The 23,000-nt window shown below is 32.8% G+C and overlaps 1 protein-coding gene across 1 annotated transcript in view; it reads left to right on the top strand.

Moving 5' to 3' along the window:
- The first annotated feature begins 1,303 nt into the window (after window positions 1–1,303).
- The window catches only part of LOC140432757 (uncharacterized), a 32,875-nt gene continuing 11,178 nt past the window's right edge, over window positions 1,304–23,000 (top strand). Inside the window, exons 1-2 of the mRNA XM_072520843.1 lie at window positions 1,304–1,478; window positions 17,052–17,174. Coding sequence (XP_072376944.1) covers window positions 17,068–17,174 — 107 coding nt within the window. The 5' untranslated portion in view covers window positions 1,304–1,478; window positions 17,052–17,067. The remainder of the gene's footprint in view (window positions 1,479–17,051; window positions 17,175–23,000) is intronic.

Below are 23,000 nucleotides of genomic sequence, written 5' to 3'. Positions count from 1 at the left end.
CTATATACAACTCACGCCATACTTCTCAAGATCAAAGAAGAGTTATCTTATCTACAGACTCAACAAAAAGATATTTCCTTTATCTGGGTACCTTCCCATATGGGAATAAGTGGTAATGAGGAAGTGGACTCTCTGGCAAGCAATGCAACCACCGACCAAAGTATTGCTATCATAAATCAAATGCCTTGGACTGATCACAAAGTAAATATCAAAGCCCACGTATACAGAGCGTGGCAAACTACTTGGGATCACACTGCTAATAAACTCAAAGAATGTCTAAGTCAAGTAGGAACCAAACTCATCTTACCAAATAATAGAAAAGACCAAGTCATCATTAACCGACTCCGAATAGGACATACTTTCCTTACACACAAGCATATCTTCAACCAGGAGGCTGCTCCGTTGTGTACCAAGTGCAATACTCAGTTGTCAGTGAAACATATAATTGTTGAGTGTCCAGTGTACCAGAACGAAAGAATCGCGTGTGCCCTTAGTGATAATTTAAAAAGTATACTAACGTCAAATTTACAGTCTTTATTAAGTTATCTTAAAATGACTAAACTATATACCAGATTGTAAAAAATATTTTTTTTATGCAACAATATGTATCTTACTGTTTGTGTATGTCCCCCCGCTAATAACCCTTAGTGGTTGATGCGGGTATATTTGTTTAAATAAAAAAAAAAAAAAAAAAAATATATTGCAGTAACATTTAATACAATCAATACATTAAGATTTATTTGATTCATGATTAAAAGTAGTAATGAATAAGAAATGCCAAAATATTGAATGATTAAACTTAAGAATACATAAACTTTTATTTTGGTAAATCTTCAATACCATATTAAGAAAGTAAACTTATTAAGTAAACATATTAGAAAAAGTAAATATGAATGTTAAAGTAAAAGATATAATTAGGTAATCTCAGGACATACATGGATCAATGAGTATAACTTGGTCTAAATTTATCAACCATTTTTAAAAATCAAACAGTAAAAAAGAAAAATTAGTTTTTAATTATATTGAATATATCACGCTACTTGTAACAAACAGTTGTTTATAAAATTTACTACGATATCCAAAGTGTTAAAAACATGTTAAAATTGTACCCAATTCTTTTATTCATCAATGTTTAATGATCATGTAATAATTCCCATACTTTTCTTTAGTTAACATTCAAAAGGTATAGCCAACTGGGCCACTACAGTGAACGATTCAGCATTGGCAGAACTAGAGAATTGGAAGACTCTATTGGTGGTGAGTGGTGACATTGACTCCGCGAAGAAGAACTAACATATTCATCGCGCATCTCCGACAGTAGTTTGCAGTTTCTTCTGGTCTTCTTTTAGTGCTTCTGAAGACAATCGCCGATCTTCGACCGCCAGGGCTGCATCCTGCTGCGGTACTCGTCCATCCATCGCATCGTGTTGTGTGCAAGAATTTTTCGATCGTTTTTTTTTCGTTTGCTGACTGGAAGGGTGAGTTTTTTTTGTTTTGTAATTAATTTATGTAAAATAGCTCTTAAATTAAAGGCTAAAAATAGGAATAATTGAAAATATCCTTTGGAATTATTTATCTAGTTATTATTGAAGATTTTCTGAACAGATAAAATTTGAAAAATGTTAAATTTATTAAATTTTTATAAATGACGTCCAAAGTATTTTTGGACATTTTTGTTATTATTTATAAACATTTTTTATTTGTATTTTCTTTTTAGTATTAATTTTGTTTATTTTTCATGGATTCTTTTATCAATATTTTCTGTCTTTATAAGTTGAGATTATTCTTTGTGTTTAATATTAGATTTTTGTTTATTTTTGCTCGATTCTTTCTTTGAAATTCTTAGGTTTTCTTTATTTGATCTTTTATGTGCTTTCGGACTATTTTTCACTCGTTGATGTCTGGTAACTCAAACTTGATTCTTTTGTATTGATTTGTTTTGATTTGAATTTAATTATTCATTTATTAAATATAATATATATTTTACGTTTATACTATTTTTCTTGGAGGGTTAATCTTTCTTTCTCTTATGTATACTCGCGTCTTTTCAGTTTGATTTTTTGAATTATCTTTGAGACTGTTTCATTTTTTTTTGGTAGCGTATTAAATAAAGAGTAATGAATTATTTATAATCTTAATATTTTCTCTTTCTTATTTATAAGTTTGTTTTTAAATGGCTGTATTTAAAGGACTTAACTTTTTCTCCTATTGGAGAAAAACATGATTTTGCCATTTTTTTCCTTGATCCTTGCTTGGACACCCGTATGGATGTCTGACATAGTGAATTTTTTATCATAGCCTTGACTCCTACACAATTGTAGATCCAATCCATCATTTTTCAGTGCATTTATAATATCATTGCTTATTCAATATTTTAATAAGCTTTTTATGTAAATACAACGTGTATTACAATGTGTACTTATTTTTTATAAAAAAAAAACATAAAGTTAACATTAAAACTATTTTATGTTATGTACCAGAGTGGAGTTGTATGTTTAATTTTTGTTTTCATTATTTTTTAATTTTTATTTTATATTTTTTATGCCAATTTAAAGGCCCCAAATATCAGAGGCTCGGTGCGGATGGACCCCGCCCCCGCCCTAGTTACGCCACTGCTTTTTTATGTCTTCTTTGGGTGGTGTTTCTTAAGAAGCTCCCCCCACCAAGTTGGAAGTTCCCCTGCCACTGATCTGCCACTAGATCTGCCGTTGTTCTTATAAGACATAACATTCACGAACAAAAATTATCCGAAAGTCCAAAGCATACTTTCCATAAATTAAATAAAATTTGAAATATCCTTCTCAGATTCTAAATTATGTATCCGTCATATTTTCTAATCAAAATTACTAAAAAGTATTCTTCTTCTTCAGCCTTAAGTAATCCAACTTTGGACATAGGCCTCCCCCAAATCAATCCAGTGTCTTGTATTTTGCGCCACTTGCTTCCAGTTGTGTCCTCCGATCATCTTAATATCATCAGCCCATCTCATTTGTGGTCTTCCTCTGCTTCTCTTTCCTAACCATGGCCTCCACTGTTGTATTTCGTGGTTCCATCTCTTATCCTTCAGTCGGGTTGTGTGTGTGTCCTGCGAAGCTCCATTTTAATTTGGTAGCATGTTCTCCTGCATCTTTTACTTTCGTTTTGCTTCTAATCCATTTGTTTGTTTTTTGTCTATAAGTTTCACTCCGAGCATTGATCTTTCCATCACTCTTTGTGCTTTTACTATTTTATCCATATTGGACTTGGTGAGTGTCCACGTCTGTGAACCATATGTGAGTATAGGGAGGATACACTGATCGTAAATTCTGGTTTTCAAGTACTGTTCTATTTTAGTGCTTTTCAAGATCCAACTCAGTTTTCCAAATCCTGCCCACGCTAACCTTATTCTTCTGGTAATTTCGGCAGTTTGATTTTCTTTGTTAATTTTCATTATCTATCCCAGGTAGATGTATTCGCTTACTGTTTCTAAATTTATGTCGTTCAATGTTATTTCTGGAATGTTCGGTGTATTTGTCATTATTTTTGTTTTCTCCAAGTTCATCTTAAGACCTACTTTTTCCGAAGCTTGAAATAGTTGCGTCATCATGGTCTGTAGTTCTTCGAAACTTGTAGCGAATATTACAATGTCATCAGCGTATCTTAAACGACTCTTTCTTCCATTTTCTTCCATTAACATTTACTCCCTTATCTGCCCAGTTAATGTCTTTGAACACGTCTTCAAGTCCAAGTGTGAATAGCTTTGGTGAGATAACATCTCTCTGGCGAACTCCTCTGTTGATTGGTATAGCTTTGGTTTTCGCATCAATTTGTATTTTCATTGTAGCTTTCTTGTAAGTATTGTGTATGAGCATTCTGTATCGGGAGTCTATCCTGCAGTTGTTCATAGCTCTCTCTCTATTGCCCAAAGTTCTATGGAGTCGAATGCCTTTTCATAATCAACGAAGCCAATATATAAGTTCAAGTGATATTCATTGGCTTTCTCTATTAGAGTTCGGACTGTAAGAAGATGATACGCTGTACTGTAACCTTTTCGGAATCCTGCCTGCTCTACCGGTTGATAGCTATCGAGTTTCGACGTTACTCTGTTAGTTATTACTCTCATAAACAGTTTGTACATTTGGGACAGCAGGAAGATTGGTCTATAGTTCTTGAGATCTCCCCTGTCTCCCTTTTTGAAGAGAAGTATTGTCAAACTTTCATTCCAATCATCTGAGACTTCTCCTCTGTGAAGACATTCGTTGAAAAGTTTTTTCAATTCTTCGAGAATAATTTCACTCCCCTCCTTCAACATTTCTACAAGTATTCCATCTGGACCTGGAGCCTTATTGTTCTTTAGTTGTGCTATAGCTTGTTGTATTTCGAAGGATTCTATGTTAGGGAGTATTTCTGAGTTGACATTTGTTATCTTTCTCTTAAGGTTTTCCTTTGCAGTGTTATCCGGGTTCTTGTTTGAGGAATATAAATCACGGTAAAATGTCTGAGTAACTTTTAGGATTTCGTTCTTTTCTCTTATTTCTTTATCATCCCGTCTAATTTTTCCATCCCATTTGACTATACTAAAAAGTATAGTCAAAAAAAATTTCGACCCAATTTCATCAACAGGAATCATCCACGTAACGACTTCTGTAAGCAAATAAATCCTTCTATATAAAAATAAAAAAAGTAAAGTCATAAATAAAATCATATTCCCTGTCTGAAGGTATATCTCTCTGTCGTTTTTTATAAGAATTTATAAATATCAAACATTATTAGCAAAAAACAAAAAAAAATCATCTCGCAACACGCTGTATCTTTTTTTACAGTCTCATTTTATTAAGTAGTATTTGGTCCAATAAATTTTTTAACATAACTCTAGTCTACGTCTAACTACATAGTTATAAGTCAAACTGTATGAAGATAGTAAAACAACTGTGTATCTGAAACTACAAAAAGATAACAAAATTCGCGATAACAACATTTGGTAGCATTTGGAAATAGTAAAAATTATAATGAGTTTGGCCTGTAATATGATGTCAATAAATAGTAAAGACTGTAACTAACATGTCGTAAAACATTATTTTTTATCCTTTCACTGATATTCGCTTTAAAGAAAGCCACAAATCCAAAGAGAAAGGAACTACAAAAAATATCGAATATCTTAAGTAAAGTTCAGTAACATTTACGAAATACGAAATTATTAAAATCGTAAAATTTCTAGGAAAATTACAAATCATTCAAATCGTGCCATCGCTGTACCTACTTTAGCAAAAGCAGTAGTAAGCGACCAATATAATTGATCAAGATAACTAGACATTCGAATTCTAAATCCGTTCAACCATATCTACAATTGGATACCATTCATCACGAAAATTTTGTAATTAATTTAAGTGCAGAAAACTCAAATATAGAACAGCAATAAACTATTTTCAATAAGTGTACATTTCAAAATTGCATGTTTAATAAATTAGTCATTATACAGGGTGTTTCAAAAAAAGGTAACCCCGTCTCTAGGGTATGTAAAAAACTGAAAAATAATTGGGGTTTGCTTTGATTTGAGAAGTATTAGTCAATATAACTTTTTTAAGAGTATAATTATTAATCAAAATTTCAAGTAAACTTAAACATGATTCAATTTTACACAAAAAAGGTACTCTTGGTAAAACTCGATACTGTGTACCGTTTTCGGAATATTTTGATTTGAAAATTATAAAGTAATAACTGATGCTGGTAGTAATGATAAAGTTCTAATAGGTATACCTCTATTTTCTCCAAGTGTGCCATGGAAATCTGATATTTATTGATTGTTATGACGATAAATCAACAATAATTAGAGTTTTGAAACCTTGTTATTTGTAAAATCAAATCAAAATGTACTCAAATGTTGAATACACTGACATGTTATTAACCTTGGGCGAATGTTTAGGATGTTCTAGTGCAGCTATGACACGTTATGCAGAAAAGTTTCCTAGAAGAAACTTACCAAGTAAAAAAACATTTAGAGCCGTTGAACGACGTTGTCGAGAAACTGGGAATGTGAGATCAAATAAAATAAATTCTGGTAGACGAAGAACAACAAGAACAATTAATAAAGAAAATAATATTTTAAATTTACTTGATCAAGATCCAACAGTTAGCGTAAGGAATATAGCAAGACAAACAAATACTTCTTCTTCAAGTACTTGGCGGATACTGAAAGAACAGCAATTACATCCTTATCATTACAGACAAGTCCAAGAGCTCTTGCCAGATGATCTACCGGTTAGAGTGGATTTTTGTGAAACTACTACCACTACTGGTGTGATGAGAATCCACGAGTCAAAAGGGTATCACATTACTAACACTCATTTAAAGTTAATGTTTGGGCAGCAACTTTAGGCAACAAATTAATAGATTATCATATTCTACCTGGAAATTTAAATGGTGATATGTATCTTGATTTTTTAAACAATTCCTTATTCGAGATATTAGAAGATTTAACGCTAAACGAGCGAAGATCTTTATTTTTTATGCACGATGGAGCTCCACCACACTTTGATAGAAGGTGTCGTAATTGGTTGAGTAATCATTTTCCGAATCGATGGATTGGTAGAGGTGCAGAAGCTCCGATTCATTGGCCTCCTCGATCATGCGATTTTAACCCTTTGGGCTACGCAGTTTGGTCGTATATTAAGGAAAAAGTCTATGCTACAGAGGTAAATTCACGCCAAGAATTGGAAGAAAGAATTCAACGTCAATTTAATGACATCATAGCTGATCCCCTACCGTTTAGAAGGTTAATGGAATCTTTAGAAAAAATAATAGATTTGTGTATTCGCGAAAACGGAGGGCATTTTGAACACTTACCGTAATTGAATTTTATTTTATGTTCTTAGTCATTAATTTAATTTTCTTCTTGTGAGTTTTGTTTAATTACTAACTATTTTATACCAGCATCAATTATTATTTCATAATTTTTAAATCAAAATATTCCGAAAACGGTACACAGTATCGAGTTTTACCAAGAGTACCTTTTTCGTGTAAAATTGAATGATGTTTAAGTTTACTTGAAATTTTGATTAATAATTATACTCTTAAAAATCGGTTGTCTGTAAAGTCGGTTTTACGGGCGAAGATTTTACGTGACAACGTCTTTTTCTCGGTAGAATATTTATTGATATGAATATTATTAAATTGCACAATAGGAACAAGGAATTGAATGAAAATAAGAATTGCACAAATTTTAACTATAGAAATATATTTTGTTTACTAAAACATTGTACATGTAAACTTAAACTTAACTAATTTCTATTTGAGTGATTTTGTTGAGGATAGGACGATGATAGGAGAAATATGAAATGAAAGGAAGTGTTTCTGCTGTAATGTGTCTTGAACGCCAAGAACGCTCGAGAAAGACAGAGACACAAGCACGCACCGATTCAACGCGCCTAATTCTCTAGTGCTGCGCGCGCAGCGGACCAATCATGTTTGAGTGGGAGAGAGACGCAAGGCATTCGCCGGTCCGGCGGGCCTCTCTCTCGTTCGGTGACTCATCGTAACAGACGTGAGCGGGCGTTACACTTTTTCATGAATGACTCCGAGCCACAACCTAATTTAAGACGTTGTCACGTCAAAAAGTTATATTGACTAATACTTAGTACGATCCGTGTAACTAGCGCCCTCTATGAGAATCAGATATAAAAACAAATTCATGTATCAGCTTCCAAAATGTAGTTTCGGCAAAATCGTAAAAAATGCGTAAATTTTTTTTTCTTCAACGCCCTGTATCTTGATAATGGATGGCGTTACAAAAATTTTTTACTAAGCAAACTCCAATTATTTTTCATTTTTTTACCTACCCTAGAGAAGGGGTTACCTTTTTTTGAAACACCCTGTATAACATATATATATCTTATCCTTTGAATGATAATTATTTTATAAAAAATTGTTGTTTATTGTTAATGTAATTAATTCAAATATAGTATTTTGTGCAACAAGTGCACAAAGGTACTAATTTCTCACAATTTTGAAAAATTGCGGCACGAGCGCAAGCGAGTAAAAAAAACGAATGATTTTACATCGTAATTTTACATGTGCTAGCAATTAGCGATATGTATGTGCTTAAGCTTTTACAACTCACCTATTACCGAAACATCTTGATTGACTAACGTTTTCCGAAATAGCTGTCCCTAAATTATAGTATTTATCTCTAACCATCTTGGTCTCGAATACCGTTTCGGTGCTTTTTTGTTTTGATTATAGAAACAATCGAAAAAAGTGCTAAGTGGAATGAACTCTTTTCTTTTGGGTAATCAACCTCGTCACAGATGAGTTATAATGCTAGATTTTAGAAAAAGATGAACTTGGTTTACACAAAATCGTTGTATTATGTAATTGTTCTTCCTTAGATACTCCAAGTGGCTTTTGTTTTTGCGTTCCCACCGAAATTACACTTTTTGTCTAAATTATAGTTTTATACATTTGTGTGACGAATTTAAGAAGAAGCAAAGTACAGTCGGAAAACTGTACTATACAATAGTAATTAACTATGTCACAAAATAAAACTATTTACACTACTCTCCAAAATTAAGGCACCATTTTAAATGCATCATAAGTTTGAAGCTATTTTCGTCTGAATCGTTGATTGGATTTCGATGATTTTTTTTTTCGCATTGTAGGTACATATTTAAGGAATTACTGTACTAGTGTTTCTTCCTTCTTATATGTAGGCTTTAAAGCCTGATTCTTCTTCAATATTAGCCTCCTAAATTGTTTAAATTATCTCACCATCTTTTTCTTGGTCTGCCAATACTTCTTCGTCCATTTGGTGACTTATCTCGTGCTATTCGTACTATCCTATCCTCTGCCATTCTACTAATGTGTTCGTTCCACTCCTGTTTCCGTTTTGTCACCCATCCATTTGTCTTCTATATTGCATGATCTTCTTATGTTTTCAATTCTCTCCCTATCCAACAGACTTTTCCCTGATATTCGTCGAAGTACTTTCATCTCGTTTGTTTCTAGTAGTCGTCTCGTTTTATGAGACGTCTTTAGATGTGTCAGGTCTTGTCTCCGCCGTGTATGTTAATGTGGGTCTAATTGTTGCTTTATAGATTCTGTTTTGTGTCTTGTCTTAGGTTTTTGTTCTTCCAGATTGTGTCATTAAGAGATCCCGCCGCTTTACTTATTTTTAAGCTTTTTACTGGGCCATAATACGGGGTGTAAACATAAAGTTGTGTTCTTTTATCGTATTTTGCAACATCCTGTGGAGTTTATTAGAAACAAACGCTACCTTTTATTAATATTGCGAGATAGATTCATCTTTCTCAACATTTTTATAAAAACATCATCTCGAGAAAACTGTAGGGGGAGGAACTCGCAAACAGCTCACAATACGTCCCCCTTAAATATGACAAAAACAAAGACAAACACAGATGACCCCAGACATATAATAGACCAGGGCGGATCTGTTTTGAGGTGAATGTGAGAGGTGGCATTCGGATTTTTGCACAAATAATTAGGTGATAACTTCAGTCATAATAATTGACTTATTCACCCTCTCAAATAGGTCGGAAATATTAATAAAAAAAATTTAAATATTTAAAAATTCTAAAAATATCGATTTTTTTCCACTTTACTTGCTTATAACTTTAGAACAATTATTCATTTTGGGACAAAGTCGTAAGGAAATAAAATAGCGATAATTGAATTTTTTATAAGATACGGCTGGTTAAAAATCATTTAATTTATTACCCTTGCTGCAAAATAGCAATAAATACAAAAAAAGAGGGGGATATAATCATTTTCTTATTCAATGTTTTTTAAACACTTACATTGCACTTAGGTCCTTCATAATTCTTCTGGAAAATCTTTATAACATAATAAAACAGCTCACCAAATTTCATTAAAATGGTTTAATAAATTTGGTATAATAATTTTACAATCTGTTTTTTTTTATATTGAGTTTTTTTAAAATATGTATTGCACAACAAAAACTAGACCATATAGAAGATTTTTTTTACTTATAAAAACGTTCTTAACCTATATAACGTACTTTAATTTGGACGGTCACAGAAATGCTTTAAAATTATAAACAATTTTTTGGCTTGTAAACAAAAATAGAATATCTCGGTAACTATTAGCTTAAAATAAATGCAGAAAACGGCGTTGGAAAAGACTCGGCAAGACGTTTATTATAAAAGAAATAAAGTTGAATTACAAGCAGTGGTTCCTGATATACAACCAGTCAAAGTTGACCGGCATTTGCGACGAAGTTATAAACAATAGGATGATAATCTTTATACCAGTGCGTCTAGGCTTACCATACGTCCCGGTTTAACCGGGATTGTCCCGGTTTTAGACATCGGTCCTGGAGTCCCGGCCGGTTTGTCATTTTGTCCTGGTTTGACAAAACTGTCCTAATTTTGAATTTTTGTTAAGTGATTTCACACGAATGATTTTGTTCCTCCTGGATTCATATTTACTGATAATAAATAAGATTATTCTCGTTCATATTATATAAACAATTCTAATAATGATGACTGCACATCTGATTGATAAGATATTTTAATAGGGTCCCCACAGAAGACGTGCTTAATTCTCGAAATCATTAAAATGACCAATTCTTATTTCTTAAACACATTATTTCAGTATGTCGTTAACGAATATAAACATTAAAAAAATCAAGAATTGATGAATTAAAAAAAAAACAGATCTCAGTTTACCCTAATCATTTGCAGTGCGATTACATTTCGTTTTTTTGTGAACGGTGGTAAAATACGAAAACACTTTGTGTTTTGTTTAATTGCTGTGTTTGATTTAAAATTCCGAAAAGAAATTGCAAATTCACAAGCGAACTTGAAAAAAATTATCCTTTTATAAAAAAGCTTTGTAGTGACAATAGCAGGGTGAAAGACCAGCAATGTTTCTCAAAATTTTCAATTGCACACGGTGGGCGAGCATATATTAAAGATCACTTAAAGTATGCAAAACACAAGACTGGTGTAACGGCGATTGCAAGTACTTCTTCTATCAAAATTTTTGAAGTTATACTTCTATACGCGCGCTCCACGTTGGATATTTGTATGGGAGTGAATCTGTGAAATCATTACATATGTAAGATAATGAGTAAGAGAGAGACAGAAGATATATTTTCCCTCTCTTCCTCTCTCGAATATAAAAATGTTCCTTTTGTACATATATTTAATATTATATATATACATATAATATTATATATATATATAATAAAATATTTATTAATATTATTATTTATGTGATATGTTTTGTATTATTTATTAAATGTTTATAATTATATTAGTCTTTTGTATTTCAAAATAATCTCAATAAATCACTGTATGACCCAGAACTGTCAATTTTGAAATAAGTTTGTGTCATGTCCTCGGTAGTATAGTAGTCAGTATCCCTGCCTGTCACGCTGGAGACCGAGGTTCGATTCCCAGTCAAGGAGGACTTTTTTATTAATATTATTACATGGTAAATTAAACATTATGCGTAAGTACAAAAGTTATGTATATTATTGTCATTTTTAAATACTTATGAATATTGCATTTTAATTTGTATTGTATTATTATATTGAATTATGTTGCACTGTATTCTAGTGTATTTTTTTATGTATATTATTGTCATTTTTAAATACTTATGAATATTGCATTTTAATTTGTATTGTATTATTATATTGAATTATGTTGCAGTGTATTGTATTGTAATACTGAAAATGACACTACCGCAGAGATAAACCGCAGAATTTGCACGGCTAATAGATGCTATTTTGGGCTTAATCTCCTTTTTAAATCTACAGTTATATCAAGAAATACAAAAGTAAAACTCTACAAAACAATAATACGCCCAGTCCTAACATATGGTTCAGAAACCTGGACTTTAACAAAAAGTAATGAAAACATGTTAGGATGTTTCGAAAGAAAAATACTAAGGCGCATCTATGGAGCGGTAAATGAAAATGGTGTCTGGAGAAGACGATACAACTTCGAACTCTATAGGATATACCAGGAACCAGATATCGTAAAACACATAAAGATAGGACGTCTAAGGTGGGTAGGCCATGTTATGCGGATGGAGCAAACCGACCCAGCTAGAAAAACGCTCCTTGATAGACCTATTGGTCAAAGAAGAAGAGGAAGACCCAGAACAAGATTCCTAGATAACATCGATGAAGACATGAGAAATATGGAAATACGTGCTTGGCGGAGGAAGGCGATGGATAGGGACGACTGGAGAAAAATTCTTGGGGAGGCTAGGACCCACACAGGGTTGTAAAGCCAAAATGATGATGTATTGTATTGTATTTTTATATTAATAACAAAATAAACAATGAATTTTACTACAGAGTATGTGTAAAAAAACTTTTGCATTCAACTCCTTTCATATATAAAAAATATACATTTTCATCAAAATATTGATTCAATCCTTCATTTAGTATACTCCTATTACAGGTCAAATGTTGTTTATTAATTGTTAGTAAGTTGTTATTAATTATGTTTCTCTTTCTGCTATGTCTTACCAATAGCATTACATATGTAATGATTGTGCAGATTGACTCCTAAATAAATTTGGAACGGCGAATGCGTGTATAGAAGTGTAACTTCTACCGGCAGTCCCACTGGACTACCACACCCGTTTTTTTTAAATGATGATCCCATTCAAAACGATTTAACTATTGCAGCTAAAGAGGCCACATTCGCTTATCACACGGCAATGCATGATGTAAGCTACAAAACATCTGATTGTACGCCGAAATTAATTTCAAAATTTTTTGAATCAAAATTTGGGGTTGCGAGAACCAAATGTTAAGCGATTATTTTAAATGTGTTGGCACCTTTGTCTTTGTCAGAGTTACACACCGACTTACAGAAGGCTTTTTTCGTAAGTGTTACTAACGACGCCTCAAATAAAAAGCACAACAAACTGGCATCGATTATTGTTAGATACTTTTTACCATTAGAAGGTCATCATCATCATCATCAATCAGCCCTGAGTTGTCCATTGTTGAACATAGGCCTCCTCTAGACTTTTCCATCTACTTCTGTTCTGCACCTCTGCTATCCAATTGGTCACGATTCTTTTGAGGTCGTCGGTCCATCGCATTGGGGGTCTTCCTTTAGAAGGTGTACATGTGAAACTATTGAATTTTGAGTCCGTTCAGGGTGAGACATCGGAAATATTGACTCAAAATATAATTTCAACATTACGTCATCATGATATTACAAAAAAAGTAGCTGAATTTTGTGGCGACAATTGTAATACAAGTTTTGGAGGTATGCATAGAAGAGGACAAAATAATGTTTACAGAAGACTTAAACAAGAACTCGATGTAAATATTGTAGGAATTGGATATGGGGCACATATTGTACACAATGCACTTCAAAATGCTGTGGATGGTTTACCAATCGAAATTGAAGCACTAGTTGTCAAAATATATAAACATTTTCCTATCTACACAGTTCGAGTAACTCAGTTGAAGGAATTCTGTGAATGTGTAGATGTGGAATATAAAAACCTAATCCAACATGGAAGTACCTCTTTTGCCGGCAATTGAGAAAATTCTAAATATATTCGAAGGACTAAAAGCATATTTCCTTTCCCAAGATAACTGTTCACGTGTAATGCGAGATTTTTTTGAAAGTGAAACGGGTGAGTTATATTTTTGGTTTGTGCATGGACAATTAAACAATTTTAACAAGACTGTACTACTCATGGAAAAAAGTGAAGCAAGTGCGACTGACATTATTTTGGAATTAAGAAGATTGAAATCTAATATTCAAGAACGCATGGACAGCAATTTTGTACCACAAAGAGCGAAACAATTATTATTAAAAAATCTTAGTAGTAGCCAGGATATTAATAAATTTTAAACAGAAGTAACTGATTTTTACCGACGATGCATTTCATACATTGAATTGTGGGAAGGCAGTTTCGGAGGAGCCGATATTTTCGAATAAATCACGTATTGACTGAATAACGTATTGAAATGGGACAAAATCGAAGGATCTGCTGAAATTATAAACAAAATACACGGTTCGGACAATCGACAAAATATTAATACTGACAACCTTTTTGACGAGCTGTCACTTACGAAAGTTTTTATAGCATCAAAGAATGATGAATGGAATTCCACGATGATACAAATTGATCATGTTGACAAATGGGTTCTACTATTTATTTCATGAACAACACATCGATACACTCAACCTGGTAAAAATGGTGCAATATATTTTGTGCTTACCAGGCACCTCCGCTCCTTTAGAGCGTGTCTTCTCGATAATGAAACATATTTGGTCGGACGGTAGAAGCCGTATGTTGGAGTCTACCGTACAAGCATTACTATACTGTAACTTAAACTTTAATATGACATGTAACGATTTTTACGAAAAAATAAAAAAATAACATTTTATTAAAAAAAGTACATACAAGCGAGAAGTATGAATGGTACAAAAAATAGGTATTTTATTAATAAAAATTTTAGGCAGCAGCTTAATCATTTTTTCATTCACGTAAAACTTTTACTAACACGAGTGTCTAAATGTGGCAACTCAACATTTTTTGTCAAAACTTAATCCTAATCCGACATCATTTCGGGTTCATTTCGTCAGCTTAATCGCAATAAAACAGAATCAGGTTAATGTTTTCGTTGGACGTATTAAAAAATTACAACTTTAAGACAATTATCAATTAAGCACTTACTATTTAAAGGAAATAATCAAACTTTATGATACCAATAAAATACATAACTTTAACGAGCTGTCAAGAAATATAAGGATTTTTATTGAAACAAAAGAATTGGAAATGATCAATGGCTGACATTTTGGTAAATTGCCGTTTTGGTTTTTTTAATTATGTTATTAAACCCATAAAGGGTGGCGAATCATCGAAAGCAGCATAGGAAACGCAATGACGTTATTTATCGAAGCCGATGTGAACGATCTTTAAAATTTCTTACTACTTTAGATTTGGTAAGTGGTTTCTTTACCGTTATTATTGCCGCTTCGTTATGGATTCTGGACGCTGTAGAATGTTAGATTAGGCTCTATAATTCATTAAATTTACTTGTTTGTTCTAATGACGCATGATCCTCTGTGATGTTGGGTCCTCACTCGGCTAGGCCAACCGATTATCCATGTTTCACTTCGGAAAAATAAAGGTTGTACCTTGTCTTTGTTTATTGATAACTTAATACATCTTAACTCGGGTTATCTCAACGTAAATGGACGGTCATATTGAACAGAAAAAAAAAATAAACAAAAGAAATAATCGAAGTGCTCAACGAATGTTCGATATAATCTGACCACATATTATTCCGAGCAAAGATACGATTAAATATCAAATTGGAAAGAAACAAGATGATCTAAAAAACACGAAAGAAGAAAAAATGATCTTTATGAAGATACACTAACCAGACGTATGAGAAAACGAAATAGAAGATATTGAACAACCAAATATTGCCATAAAAAAGGTACTAAAACAAACAGAAAAGAAATGCTGCCCGATAGTCGTGACCCATAAAAAAACTAGGTTAAAATACCAAAGAGCTTCCAAGTAAAAGGAGACAACTGTCGGAAAAATACGACGCTAACTTCACAACAATGAAGACATTAAATAAAAATATCCACCGACCAATCCGAAAAGACACAAGAGAAAATAATACGAGAAAGATACTAAAAATATTTCAAGAAAACAAAAGTTTAAAAGTTGTGAAGCGAAATACGAACAACACAGGCAACAAAAATACGTACAGAATAAGAAACAAAGATGGAAACATAACTACGGATATAACCGAAATCCTCGAGGTTGTCGGATCCTCTTACCGCGAAATGTATGAGAGTCCCAACGAAAGACAAGATCAACCCCTGCTCGAAATCACAAACCAGGGATCAGAAAAAATGCCAGGAATAACACCACACGAAGTCAAAATGACACTTTTAGAAATGAAGAATAACAAATCCCCTGGCGATGATGGAGTAGAGATCGAGGAGATCAAAAAAGCTGGAAATAAAATTTTTTTGGCCAATGCAGTTTTTGGCCAAACTTTTCACCAAATGCATCTACCAGGGAAAAGCCCCTTCTCAATGGAACAATGCAGTCTTTTGTATAGACACATAACTTTTCATAAAAATTATCAAAAAAAACCTGGAAGCTAAGTTAGACTCCTATAAGCCCAGAGAACAAGCTAGATTTAGATCGGAATACAGCACTAACGAGCACTTACTAGTGATAAAGAACCTGATAGAGAAGTCTGCAAAATATAACAAACCATCGCTACACTAACATAATACAACATATCTAGCGTAACACTATATGAACTTGAAACAAATAAATTCTGCATACAGCGAGGAGTACGGCAAGGAGACTCCTTTTCTCCAAAGCTATTCACGAGACTTTTAGAACAGACTTGTAAGAAGGCAGATCTGAACAAGTAGGTATTAACATAAATTAAGAGAAGCTCAGTCATTTGAGATTCGCAGATGTCATCGTCCTTATAGCTGATCGTATGGATGATGCTATAATAATGTTGTAAAAATTATATCACGTTTCCTTCGATTAAGAATTAACATGAGCAAGGCGCAAATAAAAACTAATGGAAAGGATATTGAGCAAACTGCGTCATATAAATATTTAGGTCATGAAATTCGTTGGGCAGAGATAGGCAGTGGACCCAAAAATCTGATAAAACAAAAATTTAATTGCAGTGTTTCCCATAATAGTCAAAAATTAAGTATTCATTCTTTTTATTTATACTTTTACACTTTGAAAATAACTTTATTGAACACCTTGTTTATAATACTTAATACAATGACAACAACTATAAAATTCAAAACTCAAAATACTACTGTTATAAACTGTCAAAAATATCTGTTTATTTCTATTTTCTGACATTCCAAACTTCACTAGACATTTCATGCCATCTTGAATGTTCTCGAACTACTTCTTCTTTTTCGTCAAGAGACTTTTTTTATGTGGGATCAATCTTACGGAATTTTCGTAACAACACTATTCTTCGTTTACTAAACAGCTTAATATTTTTATAAAATTTTCTTTTTTCTATAAATCATTTTTCTTTTCAGGAAACTTCTTTTGGTGATGTGGTTGTTGGTTCTCCTTCTGACCGGAGCTGAATTAATCGCGACGGCAGAAGATATAGACGCAAATAAAGATGGAGAATTGTCTAGAAAAATATTAGGACAAAGGTAAGTCCATCACTTTTTATTTACTTATTGCAATATGTAAGACAGATGTAGAAAAATTAATTAAAATATTTTAGTTACTATATCGATGAAAGAAAATGTCCACACATCAAAAATGTCTAAAGCCCGCCACTCACTGCACCGCCAGTTGCAGTACAATAATGCTGAAAATCGGATGGGAACACACACGTACCGATTTTACAATTTGCAGTATGAGTTTGACTTTCAAATCAGAAACATGTTAGATAACGGTATACTTTTAGCGGCTCTTGCTCTTTGTATAAACGAAAAAATACAAGAAACGTAGGTGGTGGCGCAAAGATTGGTTACTGAAAAGACATACATACTGTCACGTACATCCATTAGAAGAATTGCGATTATATCCAGATAATTTTAATTCCCTTTTGTAACATGTTCGAAAATTATTAATTTTCTGCTTTATCAACTCTTCATTAGTATTCTCTTTCACTTCTTGAAATTTAGCAACCAAAATATTCACAGGTTTTTTTTAGCGGTTTTATCATATGATGTCGATTTTATTTTCCAAAAATACTCTTGTTCTTTATAAATGTAGAAGAAATCTCTTAAAAACTTCTAACTATAAGGCGTTTTCGAAAATTTACCAGCAAATGATTTTTCTTGAAGTCGTAGGATTTTGTCGTTGTCACAATATACACGATCAAATTTACGACCCAACCAACTCTGTCGAACTGCTGCAGACTGACTTGTTTGTCTGACGTCAAACCGCGTCGATTTGGTCGAATGGTGAAAATACACGATCAAATTACGTTCAATTTTGTAGCATTCGATAAAATCGTACTGCGGCGTTGGAACGTGAGTGGCGGGCTTTAGGAACACCATTATTATTTCATTTTTTTCAATAAAAACTTAAAAACTTTTTTTAGTAATACATACCATTCGATTTTAAAACTTGTTCTCTACAAACCAAGGTGTGCCATGTAAATTAACTTGACAATTGAACTGTTTTATTAAGCCAAAAATGACAGCTCCTTAAATTCGTTCGATTAATGCTTCAAAATGTAAAGAAATAGTGCTTCAAATTTTAAAGATAATCTTTAGATACTTTAAAATTTTACTAAAACAAGAATATTAAATGCAAAGATAGTCATGGAGCGTCGGCATTTACCACATGTTCAAATGGAAAGTGCTGTGAATATGATTGAGGCTGGTCTTTCACAAGCTGACGTTGCACGTCATTTTGACATGTCTCAGAGCGTGATTTCGCAATCGTGGCATCGATATGAACAATTTGGTAATGTTGCTGAAAGACACGGGGTTGTCAACGTGAAACTACTCCTCGACATGATCGGTATGTGGTAGGATTAGCTCGTCGAAATGTGCATATAACTGCACGTGAACTCTATGGGGCCTTAGAAAATACCCATAACACTACAGTATGTGACTAAATTTTAAGAAATAATTTACATGTATCTGACCTACACGCCAGACGTCCATTGAGGGTTCCCATGTCACGTCATGAAAATGATGGACTCCAGACTGAAGATTAAGGTGGGCACAAGAACACGTGTAGTGAGGCTTACAAGAATAGAGTTCTGTGTTATTCACAGATGAAGCTAGGTTTTGTCTCTACCCTGATTCAAGAAGAGTGAGAGTTTGGAGAAGACCTGATCGACAAGAGAGACTTAAGTATGTACAGGGTGTTTGTCTATATAGTGGTCTTCTAGTTATGTCGTGGGCTGGAATAATTTTTCATCATCGAACTGTTCCCGTTTTTGTAGAAGGCCCTTTGAATCAATCTAAATATATTGATCGTAGCTTAAAACCTGTTATCCTTCCATTTTTCACTGCTGCAGGTCTGATTTACGTTACAGCATAATGAAAGGCCACATACTGCAGCAATAGTAAGAGATTGGTTTCATAATGACAATATTACACTCTTACCGTGACCAAGATAATCGGCAGATCTCAACCCCATCAATCATGTATAGGATATGCTTCAGAGACAGATTGCTCCTCATCTGCACAATGTTTATACTAGATAAGGTCTTCAAGATCTTCTTAAACAAGAATGGATCGTATTGCCTCAAAACGAAGTTGATAATTTAATTTTAAGCATGTCAAGGAGGTAATTAATGCTGCTAAAGAAAACACAGATTTTTAAATACATTTTTTTTATATCTTTATGTTTTATATTGACTTTTATGTTAAAAATTTCCACTAAATTAGTGTTCTTCTTAACTTTTCTTTAATTATTTTATCATAAAGAAATCATAGTACGCTAAAATTGAGCTGATTTTATTGCTGACCAATCAGGCATTATAACGATATATCCCATTTTTTAAAATACAATCAAAACTGATGTAGGTATACATATATCAGAAAAAACTTTATGTCCCTTAGACATTTTTGATATGTTTAAGATTCAGATTAGGACAAATAAAAATCATTACTACAGGAGATTAAGTATATCTACAAAATACTGTCGAATTTCTTGATATTTCAATGCCATTTACGTTACAGTGAACGAGAATAATCTCTTTTAATGTTTTATAACAATAGATCGATTTAAATATTCTAAATGAAGTCATTATTTCTTTCATAATTCGCACAAGAGTAGGCAGGCATCCGCGCTCGACCGAACTTTCTTCTATTAACCGGTCGACCGGTGTAATAATAATTGCCATAAAAAATAAAGAATGACATCGATACTATTTGTTTCTAACAGTTAAGTGTGGTCATAATTGTTTATATTTCGAGAATAACCGGGTCGACACACTTTTTGTTGTGCGGTATGTCGTGCTGAGAAGTAAAAGAGATGGAAGATAAGAGCCACTTTTAGGATTCGATTCGATGGATCGTGAATACCTCAAAAATTCATGTCAATAAGCCGGATCAGCAAATCAACAATTTCTACGGTTTCCTCCTGGATTACTTGTATATCACGAAGTCGAATTTGAAATCACCAAACAGGAAGATTTTGCAGTTCAGCCTGTTGGCTTCCCTTAATCTCAGAGCTGTGCGAGATCTTATTTTGTTTTCTTCTTTTGTTACCCACGAAGTTAGTAAACCACAATAACAAAATTAATTAAACTGAAGATTTATTAAATTATTTGATTTAATATTCAAATAATTCAAAAGATTCATGTTCATGTGCCTAAACTTTAGTAATCTGTTCCACTGAAAAACTTATCGCATGCATCAGTTTTTTATAAAGAGAATACTTCGTTATTTCGTATTGATTGCTAGATTTATAGTGTTTTGGCTTAGCCATGGGCTCTTCATTATCTACATTATTAGCAGCTATTTTCATGGATGAATTCGATCAAAAGATTGTGCGTAAACACATAAGTGGATCCAAGAGGGAAGGGCGGATATGCAACCGAAATTTACAGAAAATCCACACTAACACATATTTAAATTACCACTTAAATCACAACATAAGTATCAAAAAAGGAATAATCAAATATTATATGATAGAGCCTATTAAACCTACTCTAATGTAAATACATTTCAGGAAGAAAAAAATCGGCTAATGAAGGTTCTAACAAAAAATGATTGCTTATTGTCATTTAAAAATAAGGAATTTCACAAGATTAAAGAAAAAAATAACATAACAACATAATCAATCCAGAAACGCTCACAAGAAGGAATTTAAAAAAAGATCTATTCTGAAAAAATCAAACCAAACAACACGCAAGAGAAATCAAAGAACTTCATCCATAAAATATCTTGTGATACTATATTTTTTTTCGTGGAAGAAACCGCAAGACCACTAAGTGTCAGGATAAACAAGCATAAAATGTACATCAAAAACAGAGACTTCAACAGATCCTAGATATTATGCAAACATGACTGGGGCAATGAGCTCAGAGTACAATGGAGAGTTGCATCAATAGTGATGAAAGAAACACATGGAAATGAGAAAAATCAAAGAAGAAAAATGTGTAGCAAACCCATCAGCGAAATGTAGCAGCCTCTGATTGCCAATACTAGAAAAAGAAGTCAACAATAAGAACATACCAACATTAAGACAAATTATCTATACATATATAACACACAATACATGAATACACAATACATAAACACATAGACACGCAACAAATCAGATTTTGATATCGATCCCAAGGTGCAACACCAACCTCAGAATTTTCCAGTAAAAAGTTACTATCTGCCTTCAAGATCGAGGCTTGGTGAGTCGCCTCTCAATAGGTGTTAAAACCTCCTTATTTTAAACATTTTTTCTTCTTGAAAACATAAAATGTAATTTTTATTACAATCAAATGTGGCTTAATACCATATAAATATAATATTTAACTTAAACATGCTATTAACAGAGTCGTGAATATTCAGCTCAGCGGGGTGCTGTTGTTCGAGGTGCGAGATTGGAGATTAAACAAAGGAATATTTCATAAAACAGGTAGATCCCTTGTTTATGGAATTCATCATCACGTAGCGCTACAGTCCATCTAATTTACAAACCGTTGCACGTCATTGACGTCATAGCCCGTGACGTCACATGATACCAACACGAAATATTTAGGCGGTAGGTGAGTTCTTTTTAGAATCACTTTGCCGAGTACACTGGCATTACAGCCACTAGACATATTTTATTATATACGCGTAGAACTAATATTTAAAGATTTCTATTAATGTTAATTTAAAGAAATAGACAACAATATGTTTCATTTAATTTGTATAAATGCATTATAAAGCGTTTTTATGAAGAACATTTGTTCGGAACACACTGTAACTGTAATCGAACGAAGGTGAAATTTTGGCATAAATTGGTAACACTTATTTGACAGTTGCAGTGTTGACACTTTTTGTACTTTAGTATTTTATATTTAAAATTGAATACCTCTTGTTTTATATTTTCACCTATTTAATAAAATCTGTTCTTTTTAGAACAAAATTAGTGTGTTTTATTTCAAAAATGTCACGTAAGAATTTAAATAGTCGTTGTAAAGAGTATAATAATAATTATGTGACCTATTAGATTTAAAATGGATTCAGGATTTTTTTATACTTTGGCAACTATGTCAAATTCGAACTCTGACGTAGATAATGACGTGCAACGGTTTGTAAATTAGATGGACTGTACAACCCTGGGTGGGTCTTGGCTGACTGTATAACTTTTTCCAATTTGTTCGGTCTTCCATCAACCTAGTATCAAATGGAATGTTCATTTTCCGGAGATCTGCTTGGATGTTATCTCTCATTATGTTTATGGAATTACACACCTCGAAACAATAGCACTTTTCTGAGCTGAATATTCATGACTCTCTTAGATAGCTTGTTAGAATATACCTTACATCGAATATTCCAGAATCTCATTCTAAAATGAATTAATAAGACTGTTACTTTAGTTTCTCAAATTCACATTTACTATTCGTGTATTACTAATCCATAAAATTTTATTGGATTTTCCTCGTTGTCTTTTGTTTTTGAAAATATTGTTACCTGTATGTTGGTTTTATTTGATTGTTTTTCGAATCATTAGTTTTTTTTTTCTCTTTAACCCAATTCCAGTTTTTATCATTGATTTCTACTTTCTGTTCTGCTATCGAATCTACTTTCCATTTAGTGTCTGTTCAAACCAGTTCAATTATTATCATATGGATGTGATACCCCGAGGCTCCGACTCACCGAACAAGACCAGATAAGACGCTCCCATCTCTAGTTGTAAATCTTAAATTGCAATGAAACAAAGAAGCCCGGATTTAATTCCAAAATGTTTATTATTCTAGATTCTTTCTTGTATTATGTGGGATGCATGATTATTGACAAATCGATAAAGAATAAGAAAGTTGATTCACGGAATGAATTTTTAAATGCCAAAATCGAATA

Source organism: Diabrotica undecimpunctata, chromosome 1 (assembly GCF_040954645.1).
Source record: "Diabrotica undecimpunctata isolate CICGRU chromosome 1, icDiaUnde3, whole genome shotgun sequence".
Taxonomy (NCBI): Eukaryota; Metazoa; Arthropoda; class Insecta; order Coleoptera; family Chrysomelidae; genus Diabrotica; species Diabrotica undecimpunctata.
Note: the sequence above shows the minus strand (reverse complement) of the source record. Positions and strands in the feature narration are given on the sequence as shown.